This window comes from Sminthopsis crassicaudata, chromosome 1 (genome assembly GCF_048593235.1).
Source record: "Sminthopsis crassicaudata isolate SCR6 chromosome 1, ASM4859323v1, whole genome shotgun sequence".
In the NCBI taxonomy this organism is placed as follows: domain Eukaryota; kingdom Metazoa; phylum Chordata; class Mammalia; order Dasyuromorphia; family Dasyuridae; genus Sminthopsis; species Sminthopsis crassicaudata.
This window is the reverse complement of record NC_133617.1, coordinates 497302650-497325007: the sequence shown is the minus strand read 5'-3', so window position 1 is coordinate 497325007 and position 22358 is coordinate 497302650. Positions and strand designations below refer to the sequence as shown.

Sequence of the window (22358 nt, the reverse complement as noted above, 5' to 3'; positions counted from 1 at the left end):
TGTATGATGTATGCACAGTAAAGTGTTGACCAAACTGACCAACCCTGAAAAAAAAATCTATGGATGTCCTCAGACTTCCAGACCTGGGAAACAAAATATTGATAAAGGGTTTCAGTGACATTTTCTTAGTTATCTTATTTGAATTGTCCAGTCACCTCAGGGACAACAAAGAAATGTATATTTTTTTCACTAGATTTCACCATAGAAATATAAATTCACCTGAGAAAGAGAAGCATAGAAAGTCTCATATTTAGAATAAATCTTTTTCACAACTGACTTTAGGGAACCAGGGATGGGAACAGACAGGAAAAGATGAGAGGATAAAAAATACTTGGAAATGACAATGAATAGTTTTCATGGGGCTAGGAGGCAAGGGAAAGAAATGGATATTATCTGAGTTTTTCTCTGGGTTTAAATGAAGCTGAAATAAAACAAGATCCAGTTATAAGTTGGATAAAGTTAAATCAAATCTAGGCAAAAGGTAGACAAACCTTTAGCCAATAGGACCTGCTGTAGAATCATCAAAGACAGAATTGCTTATTTCTTCAATCATCACACAAAGTACAAAACAAATACATCATAGAGCTTTAAAAGCAGTAAAATGAAAAGTGATTCTGCAGCATCTGGGGTGGGATGTTTCATTGTCATTGTGAAGTCTTTAGAAGTATTGTGATTTGTTCCTGATTGTTCAAGAAAGTAGGAAAAGAGTATTAGGGAGTCAGCAAAAAAAAAAAAAAGGGTTTTCTCTAGCAAACATCAGTCTCTACAATAACTAGAAGCCATACAGTGCTAAAGAATAACAAAACTGGAGGTTACTCCTAAGTCTCATCTTAGTTAAAATGCAGGTTTGATTTATTTACAATCACTAGATCTAGAGAAGACTATCTACAATGACTCATTTTATAAGCTAGGAAACAATACTTGGTAGGTTAGTCTGTTGCAATTAGTATAAATAGTAAGAAGCAGAGGTAAGAAATTTAAACAATCTTAAAACAAAAGTGTTTCCCTGATGAGTAACTAAATCTCAAATTCCATGGGATGATGGGACCACGTATCAGTAAAGAAAATATGATCTGACTGTAGCCTTGTCAAAAAAAAAAAACCTTTGACTTTAAGTTTTATACACTTTAGTCATCCCACTTTAGATGGTTCCAAGCAGGAAAGATCCCTAAAGTCAACAATGACCAGACAGCTCTTGCAATGCAAAGTCCTTTCAATGACAGAATCTTGCATTATGGTCTTGCATATAGTGGTCCTCCGTAAAAGTTTATTGGATGGAATAGTGAATAAGTAAAAGAACAAATTTTAAGTTCCACAAACTCTAAATTGGGCTTCCTAAACCATATTTTTGTTTCTTATAAGACCCACATTCTGAATTTTATATCCTTTACCAGAGAACAAGAAATAGTATCAGAAATGTCACAAGTAGAAGAAGGGTATTCACAATTAACAAATTAGGAAAGAGCCAGTTCAATACAAAGTCAACAAAGGATTGGTAGCCTACTGTAGATCTGCCATATCCTTCTAGAAAGAAAGCATATATTCTTAATATCTACAGTGGCACTTGTGAATAGACAACCTAAAGTTATCTTATTGCTTCTAGTTAAAATGGCCTTGTGAAAAATTCCACATTAATTCCAGCAAAATCTAAAAAGGGATCAGATAGGACAGTTTAGATCAAAGTGAAGCAGTTAGAAACTCCATCTAGTTCTTAACTGTTCAAGAAAATAGCTAAGAGCCTTCCAGAGTTGTGAGTAATAGCATGTAGGCCTGTACCCAACCCAGTTTTGCAGGTGCTTTGGTGAAGGACTAAGGAGATAGAAGCCAGAAGCAGCTTTGGTAATAGGCTTGAATCCAATGGGACCTTAGTCCCAGGCCATCAAAACATCATGGTCACTTTGTAGGAAAACAGGAGGAAACAAATCCAGCCAACTCATTGGGGTTTTACCTGCCAAGCTAAGAATCAGACATAACTGAAAATGAATAACCAGAAATGTAATCCCATCTGCCAGAGGGACCTTTGGGAGAAGCTTCTGAGACATGATCTTGTTAAGGAGGCAATTCATTGCCAGCCTTTTTGAATACTGTTAAACTGTATCATGGCATCCAGCACCAGGACAGTAAGAGCATTTCAGCAGCTCCTTTGAATCCCAAAAGAAGGGCCATCATGAGCTCTTAAGAGTTATTCCCTATACAAGCTCTTTTGAGCATCTCTAGCATCAGTTGTTGGAAATTCGAGTTGCTTAAACCTTTTAGTACAAAACATCAAGATCTTTAGGGCTACAGAGGGAGGGCAAAATGATATTTCCCTTCTACTGATAGAGATGAAGACCCCCAGTACCTTGCTACATTGAACCCTCTAACTATGGCCCAGGAAGAGGATGGATGGCTCCCGGTGACTTATGGAAAGTGAGCATTGTCACTCCAGGTAGCCCTGGCCTGGGTGAGTGGTATGGGGTTATCAGTCTTATCAATGCTTTTCTTCTTTTTCTCTGGCTAAGGCTAGTTACAAGTAGTTTCCTTTCACCTGGAAAGAGGTCCAGTATACTTTTTATTATTCTCCAGAGCTCCCTCATTACTGCCACAGCTTGTCGGGCAGAAATCTGAAGGAGGTTCCACTTGCTGAAGACACCATTGATCACGTTTATGACATGATGTTGATGTTGGGCTGCATGAGGTCATGGTGAGGAGGCACCCTATGTTGGATGATGGCCTATAAGGAATGGGGGAATTGATCATAAGAAATATAAGAAACCCAATTAAGGTTTGAAAGATACAGTGAAGGAAGAGAAGTATCTAGATGATTCTGAACACAGTTCAGAATAAATTATTGATATTATCCACTTTTTAAAAAAAAAGAGACCCACGTCTGTCATGTGGACCATCATGTTATTGCTCCATAATCTTTAGTACAATTAGTAGGGTACACAGGACGCATTGAGCCAACGTTTTGACCTAAGTGACCTTTGATAATGAGTTTTCATCCTGTTCCATTGATTAACTATTTTAAACTATTCCCAATTGGTATAATTCTCAGCAGAGAGGAAGGAATGTTTAAAATCATCAGCATCTTTTAGTTTGTTTTTCATGTCCAGCTGACAGAAGGAAAATAACATTTGCCAGAAAAATCAGGAGACCTGGATTCTAGACCCAGCTCCTTCTGGGCAAATTATTTCTTCTCTGGGCCTCAGTTTCCTCATCTGTAAAATGAGGGGGTTCGACTAAATGATCACTACGATCCTGTTCAGCTCTGATTCTACTATTCACTAATGTGCTATATCAATGACACCAAGGAATTATACAGCCATGGAATTTAACTTGAATGAGTAAATGATTTGGCTTGTTAAAAAAACACAATGTACTTCCAAAGACGGGTTATGGTAAATAATGGATATCTTGATTATGAAATGTTTAGTTTTTTTGAAGCTTTAGCTGGAGGCACAGCAATAGAGTGTGTGGTTTTCCTGCAATATCACAATGTACTTAAACTCAAATATTTTTCTATCAAAATCATTTTTGTAAAAGCTGTCTGTGTTTTTATGCAACTTGTGATAATAAATGTGATCTTTATTTTAGAATTAAAAAAAAAAAAAAAGAGAGAGACCCAGATACTATGAGTTTTGGAGAACTTTGTTACCTAGATACTCTGCCAGTTCTCATTAAATGGAAAGTTCCAGAGTCTGCCTCCTATAAGTGGCAACCAAAAGAATGTGGAAGACCTATATCTATAAATACCAAGCTCAGTGGAGCTTTTGCTAGCATCAGGGTCACCCAGGCCAATTGATTACTGGTCTTTTAGAACCATAAGCTCCTGAACCAGCTATTCACAATGCCATTTCTGAAAACCAGCAGTACTTGCCTATATTGAGTCCTGGCTGGATAAATAAATGATGTTGGTCATAAGGTCTGGAGCTTTTGTCCAGAGTTGCCTGTTTGTTAGGAATTAATCTGGTGATATAAGATGGCCCTTGAAACAAAATGGGTCAGATATGAGAAGCTATTATTAAATGGAAATGCTTGCTTAGTATTTTCAAATATTAGATTCCTTCACAAATAGATTCCAACTCCTTTAGAAAGATGGAGGCATCTGATCCTAGCCTTAAAATCCTATTTCCTTCACTAGCTCAAATGGCCCCATATATGAATTCCTGGCTCCTGTGGAATATATTTTTCTGCTTCACTGTCCACTATAGAGATGGCATGTGCCTCAGGACTTGAAACAGTTAAATCTGATAATGAAAAATACATTGAGAGGTAGGGATCCTGGCAGATATTCTCAATGGATTGAGCTGTGGACTGTATGACTATTGTGTAAAAAAGTTTTGAGGGATGGGATCAGATTAAATCTTAATTAACATTGATTCCTTGTCATTGGTCTCAATGGTCTAAGGCCTGAAGAAAATAGGGACTAGACAATCAGAACCAAAGCAAAATTTATTTTTTATAATAATATATGAATGTGTAATATTTTAAATAATACTTTTATGACTATGCTATTTTTTGTGCTTCCTAATTTTCTTCTATTCTTTTTTGTTCATTTTTAAAAATCTTACAAAATGGCCTTGTTTGTGTGTGTGTGTATGTGTGTGAGACTATGACTCACTATCCTTCACTACTCAATTACACTGAGGGAAAGGGAGGGAAATAAGCATAGTCAAGCAAAAATAAACCTACACAGTAGCTGGGGATAATTGTTGAATCTTTCAAAGTTTTTATTCTTTATAATGTTATTGTATATATAGTTCTCCTGATTCTGTTTACTGTGAGCCAGTTCATCCTATCCAGGATTCTCTGAAACTCCTTTATTCAACATTAGATATATGGAAATATATATAGTCTAATCAATAAACATTTCTTAAGAATCTGTACTGTGCCTGGCACTATTGAATGCTTTTTTGTTTGTTGTTGTTGTTGTTATTCAGCTGTTCTTTGACTTTCTACTCGTTTCTTTCCCCCAGGTTCCCTTTTAATATAACCATCTTCAGGATCAGAAAGCTTGTTTTTCTTGTCACTATCTTTTCCCCATAGTATCTTTAATCCCCCAGCTCCTTATGCTCCAAAAAAAAAGATAAGCCTTGACTATAAATTGGATATGGAAGAATAGAGGGAATGAGAAATCGAAGATTCTGATCTTAGATTACTAGGAGTAATAGGTTGTTATAAAGATGAAAGGGATTAGAGGGGGAGAAGACAAGTTCAATTTTGGACATGTTGAAATGAAGATGTCTGTAGGATATTCAGCCTGAGTCATCTAACAAAGGCAACACTGGAGACTGGAGGCGAATGGAGAGAAGCTAGTGCTAGAGAAGTATATCTTTTACTCATTTGCATTGTAACTAAAACCAGAGAAGCTGATGAAATCACTCAGTGAAAAAGGAAAAGGGGAAAAAAAAGAGGACCTAAGACAGAATCTTGAGGAACCGCTATACATCCTTTACTCTTGTCACATGTCCAGCCTGTCTGCTCTTGTCATATAATTCTTTCATATCACTTTATTCCGATTTTTGAAGGTTCCTCAATCACTACATAATGCAGCCTGCTCACACTCACCATAGATCTATTGTGTAATACTCATTTTGAAAAATTCTTTGGGGACTACTATATTGTATGTTTCACTGCTATAAAACAATGCCAATAGAATGTTGGTATTTAATGGGAAAAAAAAATAGACCTTTTGTTTCATAGCAAGTAGGGAGTCATTAAAAGAGCTTTGCAGGTTCCTGGGGGGAAAAAGAAAGCTGATCTACTCTCCTCCATTTGTTCAATTCTGGACTCACTAGTGTCCACACATATACTGTAAACACCACTTTTTGGTTGGCAGGTTAGATGCTTAAACTAAAGCATATCAAAAAGCTGGAAGACAGCCTATTTTCAGATCATGACTCCATGATCACTTCTATTTTATTTCATAGATATGAGAACTGGCTGGTCCCCTTACTCCAGAGTATAATTCCCATCCGCTTTGGTTTGTGTTACCAAACAAGAGTTTTTGGTCCTGTATCCCCAGAGAGTTCCTTCAATCCTTTATAGAGTTCTTCACTGACTCATACATAGGAGACTCACCATTGTTAACAGTTTGGAACTCATGCCCCGAATTCATGAGATGGAGTCCTTTTTAATAAAGACTCAAGTGAAAATTTTCCCTAGAATTTCTTTATAAAGAGCCAGTCTACTAGGATGAGATGGTAAATGAAATATTTCCCATTGGTAGGCTTTATATCCCATATCAATATTCTTGAGTACTTGGGACTTCTTAAATTTTGGAGAAATAACTTAGTAATTCTTACAAGAAAATTTCCAACTCTTATCCCCAGTACTGCCAGTTCAGACAATGTAATTAATGACATGGTAATGCCACAAGGCATTTACTGGTCAGAGGGATTTACTATCAGAAGGGGCATCCAAAGATAATATAAACTTCTATTGGGTCTAAGTCATGAAACAAATTGAAACAAAATTTTCTTAGCTCTGTTTTGAAACTACATCAAGGCCAGAAAATAATGTGGAACAGTCATAACACATAACAATTCCACATTACTGAATAGATATAAGAACTAGACAGAACCAGCTGAAATACATTTCCCTGGATCAAAATCAAAAAATGATTACAAAAGTAAGTTTATATAGATCCAAATTGTAAATTCCATTGCTTTGTCCTTAAAGTAGGTATAGTTGTTACCGTGTGTGTTAATAAAACAAATGATCGCTATTTTATAATTGTAACACAATACATGACAGTTTAGTATTATCAGGAACATCTTTAGAATGTATCTCACCCCCACTCCTCCTCCCTTAAAATATCAGCTCCTTGAGGAAAGGAATTGTTTTATTCATTGTCTTTATGTCTCCAGCACTTAGCACAGTGCCTAGCACATAGAAGGCACTTAATAAATGCATGTTAATTGGTTATATTTGCTGAGTCCAAAGATACTGGCATTACTTTGAATTTGTATCATATACAACAGTAATTCATAATACATTTTAGAGCAAAAATCAATTATCTTATTTTAAAATCATGTAAATAAAATAATAAACTAAGATTTTATAAAGAAACAGATTCCAAAGAAAAAGCACAGTTTAAGATTAGCAAAATGGCCCAATATTTCTAAGGTTACAAAGACTTAATTTTTTTTTAACCCCTTCAATATTCATGTAGAGAAGGTTATCAATCAGCCCAAGGGCTTTGCCCTTCTGACATAATCTTAATCCCTAGTTTTTAGAATGGAATTTATGAATCCAAGGTTGAAGGAAATTGACATTTAAGAGCAGTGTTAAACATCTTTGCTATCTAATGGGGTCTGTTCCCTGCAAATTTCCAGGCAATCTCCTACTTCATGGCTTCAAGTAAAGATTTTGGTTTTTGATATACAATATCAGTATCTTACAGGAATTTTAAAAACACACACAAGTATACAAAATGTATAAAGGTAATCAGCTAGTTCTTTATTTACCAGCTTTCTCAACATTAAGTAATAACAGATGAGACAGTAAGGGAATTTAAAATTTGCAAAGTAGCCTACAATTTATATTGTAGCATATGGAAAATACAGGGCAGCAGCAAGGTGATACAGGAGAAAAAGAGCTGATCCTGAATGAGGAAGACTCATCTTCCTGAATTTAAATTCGGTCTCAGTCACTACTGTGTGATCTTTGGCAAGTCACTTAACCTTGTCTGCCTCAGTTCTTCATCTGGAAAATGAACTGGACCACTCTAATATTTCTGTCAAGAAAACCCCAAAAGAAGTCATAAAGAGTCAAACACTACTTAAACAACAAAATAAGGAAAACAAAATTTTTTTTTAAAACCCAAGTATCCTCTAAGTGTCAAGTTATTAACCAAAGATTCCCTAATCCCCTCCCTTATCTCAGGCATGTGCTTATGTCAGCATCACAATGAACTAATACAAAAGCAATAATTTGCAAGGCAGTACTTGGAACCTTTGAAAGAATGTTTTGATCATATGAATGATGTGTTATATAATAAAAATAATGATGAATAATGCTTCAGACTTCAAAAGTACCAAGTTCATTTCTACTTTCTCAAATTCTTTGACCTGGAGAAGGGTAATATGCAATTACCTTTACTGTACAAATTTCTAGTACAGGAAGTAATGTATAAGCATTCTTTGTACAAATAAATCAAGCATCCCATATAAAACCAAATGATTAAAAAAATAGAATTTAGTTTAAAATTACCTTCAATGACCTAAATGTTGTTATATTGCTTTGTTTTCCTAATATGCCTTGTCAGAACAAGCATATCTTCTGGTTGACCAAAGTTTTATATGCATAAATTCTTGTTAAGGCATCTGCATTATATGTCAGTGCATAGTGCAGTCTTTCTTGAAAATGGCTAAATAAACATTGAATATAAGTGGAATATATTTCCATCCAGTGTTTAATGTGGATTGCTACATATGCAAAAAATCAAAATGTAGTTCATCATGTGACAAAAGTAGATTCCAGAAATGTCTACCAAATTAATGGGAACCTTATAGTTTTACTGTATTATTCTCATATTTAGATAGATAGATTGAAATTTAAATATATTTCAGTTATATGTAGATAAGCATTTCTCATAGAGCAATTTGTAAACTTCCAAATAAGGCAATAAACATAACCTCCTGCATGAAATTTAAGATTTGTTTTGAATACTTCCGAAAAGTCAAGCTTGTTATAGCTAAATAAAATGGACAATGGAGACAAGTCAGAGCAAGGCCATGGTAAGGGAACTTTACCATCTATAATTTGGAGAGCATTTAAACTGAAGTCACTTTTCACAAGCCTGAGCTAGCACTGAATGGCCAATACTTTTCAGAAATAATAGGAAGCAATAAACTCCAGAGACTTCCCATTAGAAAATATGTTTGGCTTTAAAGCCTTTTAAAACTTGTTCTATCTTAACACCTTTATAGACTTCTTGATCCCATGTTCCTTGCACAAAACATTCCATTTTCTAACTGAGCATTTTTACTGGCTGATTCCCTTATCTGCTGTTTCTTCACTCTGCTTCCTGATTTCCTTCAGGTTCCAATTAAAATCCCACCTTTTTTCTTTCAATCAAGAAATCAAATAAAATATCCTCTTCTATCATCCTCCTTAAATTTTTGTTATTTTATTTCATTTTCTACAGCTTTTCCTAAAAATGACATCTTTCCCTTGTTCTGTTAATTATTTCTCTCCAATTCCTTTTTAAGACGCTTCTTTGAGTCATGGCTCATACACTTAATTATTCCTTCTTTATTCTGTGAGTTCCTCCTGTACTTAAAGTTTCTAAATCACCTATTTTGATACTGCCCTGCTGTAGTGTTTGGCTGATGTGAGTTAGTCACTGGGGATTAGCCTTCTCTGCTGCTAATTCATTGAGCTACTATCTCATCAGAGTTCTTACTGTGTTAGACCATGGTGGAAGCCAAAATTGCTTTATTTCTTATATGTATTTCTTATTTTTAAGAAATTTAAAAGGTACTGAAGATTGTAGGATCTTCAGTTTTATCTTGTATGTTTTTGGAATTACTTTAGTTAATTGGGTTCCTTACAATGATTTTTTTGTTTTCAATACTTTTTTTTTTTTTTTTTTTACATCAAGTAATTTCTGAATGTCTTCTTTCCCTTTCCCTCTACCTAATGAGCTTTCCTTTTGTAATAAAAAAAAGTTTAGTCCCATCAGCCATTAGTTTTATATGAAAACATATGTAATGTAACTTGCCCATAGTCTTCCATCTTTCCAGTGAAAGGGGGGGAAGTGCATTTCTTCATCTCTTTCTCCAAGGCCATTATAATTGATCAATTGGTGACTATAACTACACCGCATTTATAAACAATAAATAATGTCCTTTTTTGATGACATTGTTGTAATAAATGTGTACATTTTTCTTGGTTCTATTCAGTTCACTATCCAAGTTTGAAATTTTTCTTTGTAACCCCAGTAACCAACATGTCAAGTATACTTAAATTATAAAATATACATGGTAATGTGAATTATGATAACTTGAAAAAACTACTCAACAACGAATACAATAAAATATGTCCATTCTATAGCTTTTACTGAAGTCCTATAATCATGCATAGGTACAATATGTCAATAGGCTAGACATTTTACAAAAGCAATAGAAAAAGCTTGCAGGAGCTCTTGTTTCTCTGTATTAGAAGGCAATAGATTTTTACTTCTATCTGACTTTTCTCTCTTCTCTGGAAGCATTTTGATCTTTGAAGTTTACTTGGATGGACTTTGACCTTTAATGAAGGCAGACACCTTGTCTTATGTCTTTCTCAGTTTTTTGGTAAAGGACCCATGCAGGCCTTGTACAGAGTTAATGTTTGTTTAAATTTAAGAAAGAAAATTTTTGTTAAATTTGAACACCAGAAAAAGGTAATTTTGAAGAGCAGGCACATCTGAGTATTCAAACTAGGCATTAGTTTTTTTCCTCCCAACTTGAAGCAAAGGTTTTTTATTTCAATGATAGAAGAAAACGGTGTATTATGAGTGTGTATCTAATAGTTTCCCATTCAAGAATGTTATTTTCACAAAATTAGTATTAAAAATGCACATACAATGCAACTATAAATATACGTGTGTATACATATATAATACATACATATTATATACATCACCTTCAAACATATAAACTGTGCTTTGTTCATTCAGATGACAGGATATCCCAAAGGCTAGGATAAAAGGTGTGAGTTTGCGTCTCCACAGTCTTTTCTTTCATACCCATCCTGTATTTTGGTGGTTTTTTTTGTTTTATCATGGGAACAGAGATAGTTATGCTGAAATAGGTTATACAAGATCTTTGAGAAAATTGGCCCTGAACTTTTATGTCTGCTCCAATGGTTCAATCCAACGTCATGATTGTGTCAATATATTGCATTTCACAAAACAGGTTTCAGTTCCACTATCCAACTCAGGCCCAGGTTTAGTCATGCACTTCTTCCTGCACAGTTCAGTCATCTGATACACCAGCTTCTGGAACTACTACTCCTGAATTACCATCTCAACAAAATGCTCACCCATTAGCCCAAGCTCATCATAGAAAAACCCCCAAATTTAAATCAACTCAGCACCACACATAACTCTCACTGATCTTCATGAGACCCTTGAACATTGGTTTCTGATTACAGTCAAGGAATCATGTCTGGTAGATCACTACAATGACCTTTCCCTTTTATAAGGACACTGTAGGCCATTCTCATTGCATGAAGTATAATTCCCTTTCCAAAGTTATTAATGATCTCTTAGTTGTGAAATCCAATGGCCTTTTCTCAGTTCTCATTTCTTTAACCTTTCTGATCACTTTTTCTCCTCCTTGATATACTTTTATCTCTAGATTTTCAGGACACCATTCTCTCCTGGTTTTCGTCCTACTTATCTGATCACTTTTTCTTTCTCCTTTACTGGATTTTCCTCCTGATCTTGTCCTCTAACATTTGTGTCTCTCAGAATTCTGTCCTGGGTCTTCTTTTCTTTTCCCCTTTATTCTATTTCATTTGGTGATCTCATCAGCTCCCATGGATTTAAATCACTCATCTTTATGCTGATGATTCTTAAATCTACCTATCTTGCCTCAATTTCTCTACTGCCTCTAAATTTCACATATCCAGCTCCCTTTCAAACATCTCAAACTGTATTTCCAGTGGGCATCTTAAACTCAGTAAGTCCAAAAACAGGACTCGTTATCTTTTCCTTTAAACTTCTTTCCACCTTCTTAATTTCCCTATTACTATAGAAGGCAAAACCACCATTCCCAGTCCCTCAGGCTCACAAGCTAGTTGTCCTGTATTTGTCTCTCTGTTTCACACTCCTTCTCTCTTCCATATCCAATCTGTTGCTAAAACCTGTTGATTTTATCTTTTGCAACATCTCTCCAATATGCCCTCTTCTCTCCTTTGGTACTGACACCTTTCCAGTGCAGGCCCTCATCATCTCATGACATCATTTTAATAATCTGCTGCCTCAATTCTCCTAACTCCAATCTGTCCTCCATTCAACCACTAAAGTGATTTTCCTAAAATACAGGGCTAACCATTGTTATCCCTTTAGTAAGTAAACTTCAATGACTTCCTTTTGCTTCCAGAATCAAATCAAAATGCTCTATTTGGCATTCAAAACCCTTCATAACCTTTACTACCTTCACTTTATTTCCAGATACGCACTCTTCAATAGGTCACTGGCCTTCTTGGCTGCTCCATGACATATTCTATCCCTTGACTCTGAATGTTTTCTCTGGCTGTCTCCTTATGGCTTTGATGCTCTCATTCTTCTGCTCTGACTCCAGCCTCCTGACTTTTTACAAGTTCCTGCTAAAATTCCACCTTCCATAGGAAGCCTTCTTTAACCCTTCATTTCCAGTATCTTTCCTCTGTTGATTTTTTTTAAAAAATATTTATATAGTTAGCTTTATTTATATTTATAATTGCTATAACTCCCTTTAGACTGTAAGCTTCATAAGGGCAGAGACTGTCTTTTTCCTCTTTTTATATCTCTGGTGCTTTTCACAGTGTCTCCAAAATAGTACATGTTTAATAACTGTATTTATTTTGATCAAATATTGACATATTTGATCAGTTAACTGATCAACTGAATTCAACTTTATGAACTATAAAAAGTTCACTTCCCCTTCCATTTTCCCTTATTAGGAAATTCTGACATTTCAACCAACTGCTCTAAAATTACTAAAGATCTCTTAATTTCTAAATCTAAAAGGCTTTTTTTTTTTTTTTTTTTTAATTGTAGCTGTTGAAGCTGTTAAACAGATTCTTTCTCCTTGTGGCTGCCTTTCTAGATTTTTGTTAATACTGCTTTCCTCTGGTTCTCCTCTTACCAGTCTGACCAGTCCTGTCTTCTCTGTTGGCTATTTCATACAGGGCACAACGTGTAAGGACGTGTCTCCTCCAAGGCTTTGTTCTGGGCTCTATCCTTTTCTTTTTCCATACTATGATGTCTAGTAATTTCATCCAGTTTCCATGGATTCAATTATCATCTCTATGCTAATGATTGGAGTTCTTATTTAATAAGTCCCAAACTCTCTCTTGACCTCAAGACTCACTCCTCCAACTATTGGACATTTCAAATTCAACATGTCCAAAATGGAATTTCTCTTTTTCCAAAATCTTCCCTATTATTTATTAAGGGTAGCACTATTCTTTTTTTTTTTTTTTTTTTTTAATATAAGATCTGGAAAGCACTTTATTTTTTTATTATAGCTTTTTATTTACAAGATATATGCATGGATAATTTTTCAGCATTGACAATTGCAAAACCTTTTGTTCTAACTTTTCCCCTCCTTCCCCCCACCTCCTCTCTCAAGTCTGTTGCCAAGTCTGGTTGCTTTATAATAACTCTTCATATTTGTTCCCTTCTTTTGGGAATTGTCAACCATTCTGGTATAAACACTCATCACCCTTGTGCCTAAACTGCTGAAATAGTTTTATAGTTGGTATCCTTGCCTCTGGTGTCTCTCCTCATTTCCATTTTCCATTTAACTATCAAAGTTCCTAAAGCATATCACCATTTGATGCAATAAACCCCAGGGGTTCTGTTACCTCTAGGACTAAATATAAAAGCCTCTTATTTGGCTTTTAAAACCCTTTACAACCAAGCCCCATTCATATCTTTCCAGTTTTTTAATACCTTACTTTCCTGTATGTACTCTATGGTCCAGTGACCCTGGCCTTCTTACTGTTCTTGCACAAGACACTTCCTCTCCTGATTCTGGATATCTTCAGTGAATGTTTACCAAGCAGAATGTTCTCCTTCCTCTTCTCCATCTCTTGGTTTCCTTGGCCTTCAATTCTCAAGTAAAATCCTACTTTCTGCAAGAATCTTCTACTAGTCCCCTGTAATGCTAATGCTTCTCTCTGAGATTAACTTAAATTTATCCTCTAAATATTTTTTATATAGTTGTTTACATGTTGACTTTCCCATTAGAAAGTGAACTCTTTGAGGGGAGTGGCTGTTTTGGCTTCTTAAAAAAATCTTCACTGCTTATCCCATGGTAATAATGCTTATTGACTTCCTATATTCTGTAGTGCACAATGGAATGGAGGCATAAACTAAGAAAAAATCAAATCATCAAGGCCAGCTAAAGGAGCAGTTGGCAGAGAATATGTCAAAGGCAAAGGTGAAAAAGAGCAAGATGTAGGCACAGTATCCTACCTCCCTCCAGCCCCCACACATACTCTCTGCCTGTGCCCGGATTATAGTTCCATTTAAAGTACTGACTAGAGTATTTCTACCTTTCCAATTGTCAGACCCCCACCCAGCATCTTGCTCTTGCCCCAGGCTTATTAAGAGGAAGACCTGAGAAGGAGGGATTTACCCTAACCACAGGAATTAGAATTCCTAGTATTCTATGCTGTCAAATCATCATTTCTATAAGGAAACTTTCTATAAGGTCTGAATTAACTGTTTATAGTCAGGGATTAAACACACATACTCACACTCCTTTCTCAGATCACTATTTTCTTTTTTTATTGAAGTTTTTTATTTTCAAAACATGCAAAGATAATTTTTCACCACTGACCCTTGCAAAACCTTGTGTTCCAATTCTTCCTCCCCTTCCCCCCACTCCCTTCTGTAGATGGCAAGTAGTCCAATATATGTTAAACATGGTAAAAATACATGTAAATCCAATATTGGCATACATATTAATGCAATCATCTTGCTGCATAAGAAAAATCAGATCAAAAATTAAAAAATGAGAAAGAAAATAAAATTCAAGCACACACAACAAAAAGCAAAAATGCTATGCTGTGGTCCACACTCAGTTCCCACAGTCCTCTCTCTGGGTGCAGATGGCTCTCTTCATTACAAAACCATTAGAAATGATCTGAATCATCTCATTGTTGAGAAGAACCATGTATATCAGAACTGATCATCAGATCACTATTTTCTTCCTTTTTTTTTCACCTATACGTAGTATGGATATGTCTATGATTAACTATAGATATTGAATACCATGGGTTAGAATGAGGGATTTAATAAGATATTGGGATTCAATGAAAATATATAAGTAGGATTACTTAGGCTAAGGATGTGACCCTGGCAAAATCACTTAACTTCTCAATGCTGTAGCTATAATTTGCAGAGAAAATGTCAACCTACACGGCCTGAGAGAGTTTCCTTGTATGAACATTCCCCTAATTCATATACATATCTTACTGTAGTTATTATCCCTGTGGGGGAAGGGAAGGGAATGTTTATTAAGCATCTATTATGTGCCAGGCACTGTGCTAAATCCTTTACAAACATATCATTTGATCCTTACTACAACTCTTTGATACAGCTGTTATTATGATCTACATTTTATCTCTGAGGAAAAAACACATTGCATAAGTGCTAGTAAGCTAGCAAGCATCTGGGGGCACATCTGAACTCGGATCTTCCTGATGCCGGGCCTAGAGCTCTATCCACTGTACCACCTGCCTGCCTCTCTGGGCTAACTCCCAAATTAGTCCCAGAGAACAATGACTACTTCTTTCCTCAGGGTTTTAACGGAAACTCTGCAGATTTTCTAATATTATCTGCCATGAGTCCCCTAATCCATGTTATTTTCTACCAACATGGATTATCAATTAGGCTTAATTAGCCTATCTTTATTTACTATTGTGGTATAGTCAGTCAACAAATATTAAGTGCTTTGTGTGTGAGAGGCACTGCAGTACATGCAGGGGATAAAAACAAAGATTGAAACATAATCCTTACTCTCAAAGAGCTCACATAATGGGGCCCACAATAAGAAAACCACCACATTACCTACAGTGTAAATGGCAAGGAATCAGCAGTATGAGATGAGGGTGGGACAAAAGCTTCTGAGTGTTGAGTCTTGAAGGAAGCCAAAGAAATCAGAAGGTGGAAATGAAGATGGAGAATGTCCCAAGTATGGAGGTCAGTTAGCGAAAAGTACTGAGTCAAGCCGTGGAGTGTCCCCATAACAGTCTGAGCAAGAGATCATTAAGATGCTGATAGAAGCCAAGGTTTCCAATACTGAGATTAAAGGGCCCACGAAATGAATTTTGGTTCATCAAACCACAATGGGTTTCCTTAAGGAGTAGAAAGGAACAGTGTTTGATGTACAAAATGTCTATAAAGTTTGATACATAAGTTATCATAGATGAGCAGACTATTCTTAATACTGATATCACTGCATTTTGAAAGAGCAAGGAAATAGCCATAGAAGTGAAAGAGCATAGATATTACTGAGACTGTCTCAGCCAGAAGAGAATTTAGAAAAGATAGTTCTTATAATAGTAAGAACAGTTGGTACAAAAACTACCTTCTCCCCCAAAAAGACCTTGGGTACTCATGAGAATCAAATGCAGATTACAATGGTGCTAATAAGACTGTATGTAGGATACAAATGTGGCAAAGGGATAGTTTACAACTGCAGATTACACTCAGTCCTTTTTTCCCTACGTGAAATCCTCATAAAGTTCCCCTTAGCTGGGGGCAGCTAGGTGGTGCAGTGGATAGAGCACAAGCCTTGAATTAAGGAGGACCAGAGTTCAAATCTCTTCTCAGACACTTAACACTTCCTAGCTGTGTGACCCTGGGCAAGTCACTTAACCCCAGCCTCAGAAAAAAAAAAAAAAAGTTCCCCTTAGCTATAGCTTTCTTTTGGACTTTGAGGATCAAAACCTTTGTGAAATCCTCCTATGTGAGCTTCCTTTCAGATGCATTGTTTCCTCCTGGTACAATCTTTCCAATGACATGGTCAGTCAAGGGAGAAAATTGTAATAATCCCTCTGGTCTCATTCTCCCTCACCCTCCCCTTGACATAGTACAAGGGTCTGCCTCCTTAAGATGCTCTGAGTTTACTGCCCCAAGATTAATTAGCTACATTATACAAACAGACCCAGTGGTGTGTCAGAGTCTTTCAGCCAATCACAAATAGAGTTTTCATATGTATAACTCAAATCCTTCATTCCTCCTCCCAAACTGATTAAGAATGCATTCGTGGCTAGTTTGCAACTTTGAATTAACAGAGAAATCTTCTGTGTTTATGTTAATTGAGGTAGAGATAAAGTCAGCTATATGCTACATATATATTATATATTTTCAATAGGCAAAAGCTGCTAGGTAGTGGCATGAATAGGGTGCCCTGTCTAAAGTCTACTAGTAAAACATTAGTTCAAATTCAGTCTCAAGACCCTTAATAGCTGTATGTCTCTGGATAAATCACCTAACTTCTGCTTGCATTGGCTTCCTCATCTGTAAAGTGAGGATTATATAAGAGGCTAAATATCAAGGTTATTGTGAAGATAAAATAGGATATCTGCAAAGAATTTTGCAAAAGTTAAAACAGTGATATTAATGTTGGCTGTTCTACTGGCTCTTGAAATGCCAGAAATCAGAGAAGAAAATGGCTAAGTACCAAAAAAGAAAATAAAAATAAAACAAACCAAGCAAAAAGAAGAAAAGTGATCATATGATTAAAAACAACAACAACAACAACAAAAAAAAAAACAACAAAACTATGGAGCATTCAAGTTCCAGCAGCAAAACAGATGAAAAAATAAATCATCTAAGATATCCTGAGATGTCCTTAAGTGGATAAATGAAATATTTAAAGCAATTAATTTAAAAAAAAAATGATTCTGATAAGAAAATCAAGATCAAAATTTGGGAGGGTTACCAAAAGAAGTAATGATTTAGGAAAGAATGTAACTATCTTACGGAGTTAAGGTACTGCCATAAAGATGAAAAAGTAAATTTGTTCTGGTCTCTGAGGAAAATATAAGAAACAATGGGTAGAAGTTGCTAAGAAACAAATTTAATTTTGATGTTACAGAAAACTTGCAAACAAGTGAGCTGTCTAAAGGTATAATGAAAATGGAGACCTTTAAGCAAAGGTCATAAGACTAAATGATATAACTAAAATGATTCCAGAACTAAGGGTGGCTTGAAGTTCAGCCCAAGTCTTGAGATTCTGAGTCCAAGCAATTTTCTTATAAGGCTGCATCTATGAATAGAAAACAGTGGAATTTCCACTTTCTTTTATGCTTTAGGAGTTAATGGCTTACTTTATCTATAAAAATCTTAATTAAAAAAAATCACCTTTATGTCTGATTATTCTTTCCTTGTTCTGCTACCTACCAGAGCTATCTTTTGTTAAAGAATAAAATAAAGTTTGACAGTGTATGCAATACTCATTCCCATATTCCCCTACTTCTGCAAATGAAGGAAAGCACATATTTTTAAGTATTCCCCTGGTTTAGATTGGTCAGTTTAAGTGTTTAGGTGTTTTTTGTTCTTTCAAGTCTATTTTTTTTTTTTGTAAACAATGTGTGTATTATTTTCTTGATTTTACTTACTCAATTTTTAATCAGTTCACTTTTAAAGTTCACTATAAAGTGCTATCAACTGGGGAATTGCTGAACAAATTGTGATATATGAATGTAATAGAATATTATTGTTCTATAAGAAATAAAATAGCAGGCTGATTTCAGAAAAAACCTGGAAAGAAAAACTGGAAAGAATTGATACTGGGTAAAGTGAGCAGCAGGAGAACATTGTACACAGTAACAGTAATATTACACAGATGATCAACTTTGATAGACTGCTCTTTTCAGTAATACAATGATCTAAGACAATTCCAAAAGAGTCATGGTGGAATGATTGTTATCTTAGGGAGAGGGGAGGGAGAAAAAATGTTAATCAAAATAATATAAAACCAAATAACATTTTTTAAAGTAGCTAGGACAAAATTGAGAAGGAAAAAGATTTTTTGATTTGTTTACCCTATTGTGATCTGACTCTGATTGGTTCTCCTAATCTTGGCTTTAAACTCAGACTCTGAGTCTAAAGCTGGGCTCTAGATATCCTTAATTCTATTTTGTTGGCAACATGTCAACAGTTCAGTTCTGATGGTAAATTTTCAGAACCATGGACTTAGGAGACTTCTTTTTGCTCCTTGCCTTCCCAAAATATCTTTAAATACTGTTGTCTTTAGTAGTGTTCCTTTTTTTTTTTTTTTTAAACTATGTCTATCCATTATTATCGAACATTTCAAAACAGACTTTAATTTTTTCCATGAATGGCACAAGGATCCTTAACTTTTCTGAAATCATCTTCTCAGTTTTGTTTTCAGTTACCCTCTAGTCTTTCTCCAAGCCCATCCCTATTCCCAATATGACTCCAACTAAAACTAAGGTTGACCCTTTATCTAGGTTAGAAACAGTTGCCTTGCATAGACACTTTGCATCCAGAGTGGAAAAAAAAAAAAAAGGAGTTGAGCTTGTAAATTTAGGGCTTTTGCCATTTATTCTATAATGTCTCCATATCTGCATTGCTCTGTGAGTTTATGACTAAAAAGAATACCCAAGTGGGCCTTTGTATATCAGAGTAGGCATAATTTGGTTCTGTATTTATTTTAGTACTATTTAATTTAGATTTTCATAGAAATGTGTCTTAGGTTATGGAAGAAAAACTGTATTTTCCACAAAGGGATGCTTAAGAAATAGAGAAGACATTGCTGGAACATAATCTAAAAAGCCTGCCAAGGTCAATGTAAATCTCATGGACCAACAAGATCTTAATGGAATGATTTTCAAAACCTGTTTTCAAGGCTATAATTAATCAGTAGAATTGGTTCAGAAAGATTATTGAAGAAGTCAAAGGCACAATGGCTAAGGATGAGTTCATTTGGTACTTCTAAAAGTCTTAAACCATTACAGTCATTTGATTAAATCTGGAGGAATAAGACGAATGAGTATTGACAGTATCTCTGTACCAGCATTCAATTTAAGTATGCACAGTGGACAGAGTATTGGATTTAAAATTCAGGAGCCTAGATTCAAATTCTACCTTAGGCACTTAGCTGTGTGAACCTAGATAAATTATTTAACTTCACTGTGTCTGTTTCCTCATCTGCAAAATATGGGGCTTTAGAATCAATGGCATCTAAGGTCCCTTTCAGCTTTAAATCTATGATCTTAGGGAGCTTTCTGTGATTAGGCTTGTTGATTGCTATGTAAAAGTCCTATGATACTAATATGTTACATATAACAGCATATATATATATACACACATGCAATACACACATATATACAAATATAATGTTATACACACATGTAAATACATACAATCATAGCTGTTTAGTAGTTATAAAAGTAATAGAAGTTAAACTGTTAGGATACTCTGTAATATATGTTTATAGTTGCTCACAAAATGGATAATATATTCAAAATGAATTTGTATGTGATAGGATTCAAAACTGTAAAGGATCTTAGATATATCAGCTCCAGTCTAACCTTCTTATATACAAATAAGAAAATTTTAAAACAAAAAGGCTAAGATTCAAACCTACATTTCATTCCAAAGCTAGCCAGAACTTTTTTCCACTCACTACATGACACTGTTTGTGGTCATTCTATGAACTCATCCCATGTGCTTTACACATTGGCACTGTTCATGGGAAGAAGCAATAAATCTCAGCTTTCTTGTATGAGCTTTGTAAAAGCATATGATAGATCATAAGAGAACCTTTTTTTTTCTCTTCAAAGAGCTTTCCATACTTCTTTATCTTTTGCCAAGATAGTAACAGTCCCATTTCTTAGTGTCCACATGCTATACAAAGACTTTGCCAAAATTCTTGGGGTCCCATCTGCTTCATTCCTTTTAAGTTGGTCTAATATAAGGATGTAAATACAAAGTAATTTCAGGTGGATAAACACTAACAAATTGGGAAAAATGGAAAATGCTATGAGTAAAATATTTAATTGAGTGGTGTTTTGAAGAAAACTAGGGTGGATTTAAGAGAAGTTGAGAAGGGCGTGCATTCCAATATGAAGGATGACTTATGCAAAGGCATGGAAGTAGGAGATGGAATATGATGTGTGGGTAAGGAAGGTGAGAGCTAGATATAAAGGTTTTGTTTTCTAATGCCAAGCTGAAAAATTTTTATTTTGTCCTAGAGGAAACGGGAAATTATTAGTTTTTGAGTTGGTGGGAATGGTGGTCACATGGCAAGACATGAGTTTTAAGAATATTCATTAAACATTTATTAAGTGCCTACTATGCTAAGTACTTTGATGATTATGTGGAAGATGGTGAACATTCTATCTACCTCTTGATATCAGAAAGATGAGGAAATTCCATTAAGCAATTTCCACAATATATTGTACTCAGTACTGCTAGCTTTCAAGGAAGAAATCTATATACCCTCAACCTTCAGCTATTTGAAGGAACCTATACTCAAGTTGGTGAAAATCTCTAGGGCTATTGTATATTTGTTAAGCAGTGTCCTAAATGATTCCAATTCAATCTATTTTGTCTAGAAGTTCTATGAAGCAATTCAAAACCTTCTAGTGAGAGCATGCACTGTTTTCTCTTTAGGGGTCCCTCTGGAATAGTCAGTGAATGGATGATTAATGTAGCCTTCCTGGATTCTGACCTAATAAAGACAGCTAATATATACATAGCACTTTAAGATTTACCAAGCACTTTACAAATCTAATCTCATTTAATCCACACAACGAATTCTAGGAGGTGAGTGCTATTTTATCTCCATTTTAACAGATAAGGAACATGTGGGATGCAGAAGCTAAATGACTTGAACACTTTTCCTTCATTAGGTTTTAAGATGAATTCTTTTTTTAAATTAAATTTCAAAGCTAGGTAAATACCATCTCTGTATCAGCTGACAGGGTAGAAGGCAATAGGAAAAAGTAGTTTTAAGCTAACTGCTATAATCACATGACATTAAAAAAAATATTAAAAGCAGAGTGGTTTTTATCTGAGGAATCTAGACATGAAAGGCAATAGAAATCAATCATACCTGAGAAAGAATCCAAGTAAATGGAGATCAATAAAGTAGTTTGCTTGATATCAGCATTTCAAGCTCCAAACCATGATGCAGTACCAGCACATATAGACACAGACAGATAGACAACGGCACTGTTGGCATAGGGAGGCTCCTCCTACTCACCAGTTGCCTGACAGATGAGGTGAAAGGTCCCATGGACGTTAACATGCTGTGACTGGTCACTTAGGAAAGGCGGCAATAACGTGACCGCTGGGCTTTCTGTGCCAGAGCCCACATCAAACTGGGTGCTGGTGGATGAAGGTGAGCCAGTCCCCACACAGGACAAAAAGGAGGTACCAGTAGGAGGGAAAGGTATAGGAGATGAGGCTGTGACAGAAGAGGACAGAAAAGAAAAAGGGCACTGAGGAAAAAGTTGTAAGAAATGTATCACATGCCAAAGAAACATGAAGAAAATAATAATCAGGAAATGAATATGGGGATGATTAAGAAAACAATATTAGGTTCTTAGTCCTTGCATCTAGTCACATCACTATGCTGCCTTGCACGCTGAAATGGTGAGAAGAAAAGCCCTTTAAAACCATCCCCCAAGTC

General features: G+C 35.4%; 1 protein-coding gene across 13 annotated transcripts in view; it reads right to left on the bottom strand.

Moving 5' to 3' along the window:
- Positions 1-22358, bottom strand: part of SEMA4D (semaphorin 4D) — a 187408-nt gene that overhangs the window by 14187 nt on the left and 150863 nt on the right. For 12 of the 13 annotated variants that reach the window (XM_074281459.1, XM_074281460.1, XM_074281458.1 and 9 more), the window contains one exon: positions 21930-22133. In XM_074281459.1, coding sequence (XP_074137560.1) covers positions 21930-22133 — 204 coding nt within the window. Of the gene's footprint in view, positions 1-21929; positions 22134-22358 lie in introns of those variants that run through there. The other variant, XM_074281468.1, reaches the window with a different exon arrangement.